The 7,901-nt window shown below is 39.7% G+C and overlaps 1 protein-coding gene across 1 annotated transcript in view; it reads right to left on the reverse strand.

Moving 5' to 3' along the window:
* Positions 1-7,663, reverse strand: part of Golm2 (golgi membrane protein 2) — a 127,788-nt gene extending 120,125 nt beyond the window's left edge. The window contains 1 exon segment of the mRNA XM_047539182.1: positions 7,034-7,663. Coding sequence (XP_047395138.1) covers positions 7,034-7,360 — 327 coding nt within the window. The 5' untranslated portion in view covers positions 7,361-7,663.
* Positions 7,664-7,901: the final 238 nt, after the last annotated feature.

The following is a 7,901-nucleotide window of genomic DNA, read 5'->3' on the forward strand; positions in this document are numbered from 1 at the left end:
AGTACAGACCAAATATGGTCAAGATTAACTATAACAGTGTATACAGGAGAGAAAGAAACTAACATTATTAAATGTCAAGTTTGTAGCAGACAGTTCTCTATATATTTTATTTCACAAATCCTCATGAGTGAAGAAACAGGTTTAAAAGAGATAATATAATGGCACAATTGTTAACTCAGTTCTATTTAAATCTAGAAGACCTTGCTCTTTCCACTAAATTATATTGCCACGCAGTATATTATCCTATTAGAGAAGTTACCTAACCAACAAATCAAAAAACTTGAGTATTCATTATATGTATTCATTTCCTACGAATGTTGGCATAAAGCATCATAAACTGGATAGCTGAGAACAACAGAAATTATCTCACAGATCTGGAAGTTGGAAGTCTAAAATCAAGGTATTGACAGAGCTTTGCTCTCACTGTGGACTCTAGTAAAAAGGATTCTTCCAGTCCAGGGCATTCCTTGGCAACAATTTCAATCTCTGCTTCCATCTTCCATGACATGTCTGCGTGTCTCTGTGTCTTTACCTGGCATACTCCTCTCAAATTGTTTTCTCTTCTTATACGGACACCAGTCATATTGGATTGGTTCCTACCCTGACTCAACATAACCCCATTTTAACTTGATTAAAAGTGCAAAGACCTATTTCCAAATAAGTTAACATTCACAGGTATCAGGGAATAGGACTTCAACATAATTTCTGGGAGGAACACAAATCAACTCATGACATTTTGCCTCAGGACTAAGAACTATCAGAAACACAAAGGAAAAAATTTAAAGCATTTAAAGTTCCTCAAGGAACTTGAAATTTTGTTAGGACAAGGTCAATACACAAGAAACTGTTATTAAAAAAATGAACAAAACATATTAGCACAGTTCAAACAATAAACTTAAATTGTGTATAAAGCAGGAAAAGCTGTCAGGCATGTGTGCATGCCTGTAATCCCAGTTGCTTTGGAGGCCAAAGCAGGTAGACTTCAAGTTTGAGAGTAGCCTCGGGAACTTACTCTATCTGAAAATGAAAAATAAAAAGAACTGGGGATGTAGCTCAGTTGTATAGTACCTCTGGGTTCAATCCCCAGTACCAAAAGAAAGAAAAAGAAGGAAAAGTATGCTCTGGGTCAGAAGTCCCAGGGGCTTTGTGGCATATATACATGGATCAGAGGGTAGATAAAACATTAATAGAATAGATACATAAAAAAGAGGCAAGAAGCTGAGTCAAATAGCAGGAACAAAGGCACAAAAACACAAAATTAATATGACACAAAAAGACAGGAGGGGAGACAAAAGCAAGCAAAGCAACTTGTCTGGACCAGTCTAGGTCAGGAGCTAATAGAAGGCAACAGTAGCTGGAGTCATTCTATGGAAGATATCAAAGATTACACAGCAGAATTTTGACGATGCAGCCACTCTGTCCACATAAAACCCTTATCTTCTTTTCGGGGGAGTGGCAGGGTACTGGGGATTAAACCCAGAGCCTTGGGCAAGCTAGACAAGTGCTCTACCACTAAGCTATATTCCAAGCCTCTGATACAGTCTCTCTGAAAGTAAGATTTAAGGAAAATCAGGTTTGCTTAAAATCAGGTTTTCTTGCAGGTTGACTGCAAGAAATGGAGACCAAGGGCTGGGGTTGTGGCTCAGTGGCAGAATGCTCGCTTAGCACATGCGAGGCACTTAGCACCACATAAAAATAAATAAATAAAATACAGACATTGTGTCCATTTACAATTTAAAAACTATTTTTTAAAAAAAGGAGACCAAGATAATCATTCGATATGGCATGGTGAAGAAACCAAAAATAATACCAAAATTTCTAACCTCAGTCTTAATAATGGTTGCAGCATAAATACCACTTATAGAAACCAAGAAGGGGGGATGGGGATATAGCTCAGTGGGTACAGTGCTTGCCTTGTAAGCATAAGGCCCTGGGTTCAATCCCCAGCACCGCAAAAAAAAAAAAAAAAGAAACCAAGAAGGCAGGAAAAGGAGTTTGGGAAGAAGGTATCAGTTAAGTATGATTTATGAATAACGTGAAGTAGCAATTAAATTACACCTAGAACTGGACCAGATTATGTCTGGTGAGGTAGAGGTAAAGGTTCAAACCATTACGTGTGACATATTCAAAGAACTGTGATGTCTGATCCTCAAATTATAGTACAGAGGAACCGGTAGGTTCCAGGGAGTTAGCTAAAACAACCAGGGGTGAAGCCAACTAAGCCTATCTAAAAATGGACCCGGAAATGGGGGGTGGGGTTGGGAGTCAGATGCCAAGAGCAAAGGGTGACGCAGGTACTAGAGCTGGAACCAGATCTTGGGCAAGAATACAGAGCCCCATCCTGGAAAGAAGGCAGGACAGAAATAAGGAAGTATCTGTAGAATAATAATAACTTACAGTATTTACTGAACCTTTTTTATTCACTATGCAGTAGGTACTGTTTTAAGAATTCTAATTAATTTACTCATTTAAACTTCACAAGAATGAGAAAGGTTATTATTATTATCTCATTCTAGAGATGAGGATACTGAGGCACTGAGAAGTAATGTGTCAGAGGTCATACATACATTAAATAGCAGAGTCAGGATTTAAACATAGGTGAATATCTATGCGAGGATTTTTACACATACATATTTGGCATGTGAATAAGTGTTGTACACATGTATACACACACACACACACACACACACACAATAAAGACTTTTTGGGGAAAAAATGTAATATGCTTCTTATTCTCTTTTCTGGGACATGACCTTTTCTCTACTCAACTAAAGGTATACTCTAACTCAAGGAGAATTGTGGTAGTTAAAGAGAAAAGAGGTCATTTATTGTTATCAGCTTCAGACATCAAAACTTAACTTTTATATGTGTGTTTGTTTCCTATAGGACATTTTTTTTCTTTTAAGCTAAATTGTGTTGCCCCAATTTCACATGTTGAAGTCCCAAAGCCCAGAACTTCAGAATGTAACCATATTAGAGATAAGATCTTTAAAGAGGTAATCAAATTAAAATGAGGCCATTAGTATAGGACCTTTAGACCCGTCTAAGAAGAGGAAGAGACACCAGGGATGTAAATGCACAGAGGGAGCACTCTGTAAGGATAAAGTAGCAGAAAGGCAGCCATCTGCAAGCCAAGGAGAGAGACCTCAGAGGAAACCAACTCTGCCAGCACCTAACCTCCACAACTATGAGAAAACCAAGTTCTGTTGTTTAGGCAACTAGTCTGTGGTATTTTGTAATGGCAGCCCTAGCAAACTTCTATGCCCCTCCATGCCGAAACCCTTTATAGGGAAGGCAAATAAAAATTTTGAAGGAATCCAGAGAAATGGATTTTGTTTCTCACTTTCCTGGACAACAATAGAAACAATTTCAAGCTCCCTTATTCTGTGTTTAGTAGACTAGTAACAGATTGAAAATGGCAGTATAACATAATAAATTGGAAGAAACAAATATTATCTTTCTGCTTCCTGTGGAGCAGGGATTCCTAGATTTCCAAAGATAGCATGACAGTAGCAGTGGGGATATCTAGCACCCAGATCTGAGTTTCTAATGCCATTCTCCAGTAAAGGAACCTAGAACTCCCTGGAGAAATGGCTGACCTAGGAATAAAGTAGAAAGTATACCAGATGAACCTAGAGAATGTTAGAGTGCCAAAAAGTAGGGAAGGGGTAAATGACAAGGCAACTGGGTATGGTGTGTGTGCGAACTCTACTTTCTGGCATATAAAATTAAGGAAAGGAAATAAGAGCCAACTAAAGGAGCTCTACTACAGTCAGAGCTGGAACAATTTGGGCAACAACAAAAAAATAAAGTAGCACTGGATTATAGACCAAAGTATAAAATAAATATCCACAAGTCCACAGTGATATAAATAAATGAATGAATAAATTAACATGTCAAAGAGAAGAGACAAATCTCTAGGGGAGAAGAATTCCAAATAGTTTATATAGATATCCTGCCCTTAAATACAAACATAACTCACTATTCTCTAATCATTAAGTGTGGCTGGACATAAAGAATTTCTTCCAAAGTATAAACACAGGGAAGGGAGGAAAAAAAGTAACTTCACAATGAAGAAGGCTAATGAGCACTACCTCAAGCCAGGTGATAATGGTTAATATCAATTGTGATATAAGTCATGAAAGATGTAACTTTGATATAATGTGATGAGATTGATACTTTACGGTCTTTTTTTCCAAAAATCATAACTTGAGTCTAAACCTGAGAAAAGAATCAGACAAATTCCAGTTGAGGGAAATTGTACAAAATACCTGATCGGTAATCCTCAAAACTGTCAAGGTCATTAAAAACAAAGAAAATCTAGAAAAGTGTCACAACTAAAAGCAACTTAAGAAGTCATGATGACTAAAAGTAATAGGTACCCTGATTGGGATCCTAGAACAGAAAAAGGACATGAAATCTGGATAAAGTAATAATCCTGAGTTAGTCACAACATATCAATACTGGTCTATTAATTTTAACAAATGTGCCACTCTAATGTAAGATATTAATAATAATAATAAGGGAAACTGGGTATGGAAAAATAAGGAAAAACTTGTGCTATCTTCACAATTTTCTAGATCTAAAACTTTTATTAAAAAAAAAAAAAAAAAAGATACAGACCAAGACTATTCTTTTTTGGGTAGCTCATAGCCTCCTCATTAACCCCAAGAACATTCATAAGCACTCCAACAAAAATGTCATAGTTAGTTCAAAATATGTAATTGGCCTATCGGCAGGAGATAAGAAGTTTGTGCTCCAGCTGCATAGAATATTGGCCAAACACTTAAAAGTAGTTCAGATACCTAGGGCAACATTCCCCATATTAGTGTGCTTTGCTACATTATTCTATATCATGGTTATAGTAGGCCACGAAAATAGTAAACTGTGCTCAAATAAACTAAGAAAGACTGGGCTAAACAAAATTAAATAGACTTCTTTACTAGTAGATTTCTCAGAGCCTTTATAATCTACAAGCATTATGAACTTTAAGAGGTAGATACACTACTTAGGATTTCCAAAAATGTTTTCCTTTTTTCTCTTGACCACCCAGAAACAATTCCAAGAACAGTATTCTGTTTAATACCACTTTGGGAAATACTGCTGAAAGGGGAAAACAAAGGTCCAAGATTAGAGTGGTTGGGGGAAAAACAAAAAAACAAAAAAACAGCAAAGAATACAGTGAAGAAAAAAACAGGAAGAGAATCTGAAGACAGCAATATTACAGAAGCAAGAGAAGAGAGTTTTCAAAAAGCTAGCGATAAGAGGACCAAACAAAATAGTAAATAAACTGAGACTCATAATATTCTTTGGATTTGACAAGGATTACTGTCACTTGTGACCCTCCATGAATAGCTTCAGAAAAGGGAAAAAAGAAGTGGCAAACAATATTTTAAAAGAGTAGGATGGGGATGGAAAAAGAGGAAGAAGTACACAAATAGACCACCAATAACTTGAGTAAGTAGTGAAGGTAAAAAAAGAAATTAGTTGTTAGAGAAAAGGTAGTATATATAGAAATTTTAAAATTTAGAAATGGGGATACCTGCACCTGGTTGAAGGTAAAACATGAAAATCTACTGAAAGAGATTGCAACAGTCTAATAGATAAAAGAAATGGAATCCAGGGTATATACTAGGAAGAAAAAAACAAAACAAAACAAAAAAAAACCTCATCTTTCCCCAAGTTTAGAGATAAGAATTTAAATAATGCTTAACCATTCCAAGTCTGAAGACCTCATTTAATGCTCTGAAACTGCACAGTTTTCTGCCTACTCTACCCAAGACAGTTTTTCAGTCTTTAGAATTTGAAGTGTAATAAGTACATACATTTGCTGATCCTTTGTCGTTTTCAGAGGATATCTTATCTTATGGTGAAGAGGAGGGAGACACAGGGAAACACCCAAGGGCATCAAGCTTATTAAATAAAGAGGAGGTAGAGACCAATGACAATAGGAAAGTTGGGAACTCATGGAGATTTTTACTGATTTACTATGAAAGATTTTGATACACAAAGTAAAAACGTATAATGGAAACAAAAAAGGGAAGATTACTAAAGAGTTCAGAAAAAGAGGTATCTACTATCCCATCAGAAATATGCACAACTCTGCTATACCAAAAGAAGTTGTGTAAATCACAAATTCTTAGTACATCTAGTAATATACTGATGACAAAGACTATTTAGTAGCAGGCATGGTAAGACCAGTTTTAAACTTTTTAAATTTAAAACTTGTTTTAATACAAAGTTTTTTGGTATTCTACATAAACACCAATTACAATTCTGAAGCATACACAATTTCTTTTTATTTTATTTCAAGAACAATGAGGAAACAGACAGGAGATTATGTTGCTTAGGACTTAGTTTTAGATTTTACCATTTTGGCTAATTTCGTTAACAATTCAAATTGAGTATATAATAACAGAGTAACCAAGTCTAAGTCACAAATGTGGCTCACACATGGCTCCAGGACCCATTTATCAAAAAATTGTGATCACAAAAAGGCAGTAATAGCTGATTCTTTAGTTGATACGCAAACCTATAGAGAATTAAGAAGTCATGTTGCTTTAAAAAATTGTGTATATGTGTGTGTGTCTCACACACAGTAAGGAGTAAAAGGAGCCACCTTTCTTAAAATAAGAAATTATTATTGATCTGTGTGCACAGAATAAGGATGAGACAACAATACCCACACCAAACCTGGCAGTCTCCAGATGTGTGTCTGTGAACATAAGGCGGCCACACAGGCCAGATGATTACCATTGCCAGCTCAGCAGCTGAGCCTGGAGAAAAGGCGGCAACCATACACAGGTCAAGTTCTGGTTTTTGAGAACCAGAACTTACAGTCAGTCTCTGGCAGGGACTAGAGACTGTGGCATTAATAAACCAGGATAGGTCTGACAGAAGCAGGGTTTGCGAGGCAAAAGGAGCTTCCAGGGCTGCAGTCCTAGAAGTGATAAGGTTACAGCTGGTGGGCTAAAATCCCCACAGGAACTGAAAGAAAAACGAGGGGGTTTGAGGGGAAAAAGCTCGTCCTTACCTTGTCATCCTCACATCTCTTACCCAGGCCCTCCTTGGCCTGCAGCCGGCTACTGAGGCGGCCGTAGTCGGCCTCCTTCTGGTCAATCTGTTTCTTGTGTGTGTCCACTAAGAGCAAGAGGTCCGAATTGCGCTTCTCCAGACGCCCGCGGGCCACCTCAGTGCGCTGGACCTGGCCCTGCAGCTCGGCCACCTCCTCCTGAAGCAGGACGTGGCGGGAGGAGATGCTCCAGTAATTGAAGGCGAGGACAACGATCACTACTAGCAGCACCACCAGCACGAAGGAGGGCAGGCGGCCAGCCCGCCGGTTGGCCCCAAAGCCCACCATGAGGCCGAACAGGGCTCTGCCTGGGGGACTCGCCACCGGCACCTGCGAGCGAAAGCTCAGGCCTTGGCTACCGGGTTGCACCCGGGACGCGGCCCCAGGCCGGCCGAAGCAGGAGGCGGGCTGATCCGCTCGCGGGCTAGCTGGAGAAGGGGGCGGGGCCGCAAGCTGCAGGTCCCTCCCCGCCCCCCCTCCTCAAATCAGGCCAAAGCGCGTGCCGGAGGTTTTGAACCCAACCCAGCATCAGTCGCAGGAAACCAGGAGGACCCAGATGCCCGCGCCCGGGCCCAACACCTCAGGGTTGGGGGGGGCGGGGGAAAGAGCCGGAAGGAGGCGGATGTACTCTGGCCCCGCCCACCGACTGGGGCTGGGTCGCCTAGGGGGCCATTTGCTAGTTTCCGCCGACGCCCCCTCTTCTCGCGAGATAGTGGGCCTCCTCTCGTCCCCCTTGCAGTTTTATCTCGCGAGGGTTATCTCTGGTAGATAACATGCGATGTTAAGTTTGGCGATCTGGGAGACGTCTTGTACCTGGGTGGGAGGGTCG

The sequence above is a fragment of the Sciurus carolinensis genome, chromosome 2 (genome assembly GCF_902686445.1).
Source record: "Sciurus carolinensis chromosome 2, mSciCar1.2, whole genome shotgun sequence".
Taxonomy (NCBI): domain Eukaryota; kingdom Metazoa; phylum Chordata; class Mammalia; order Rodentia; family Sciuridae; genus Sciurus; species Sciurus carolinensis.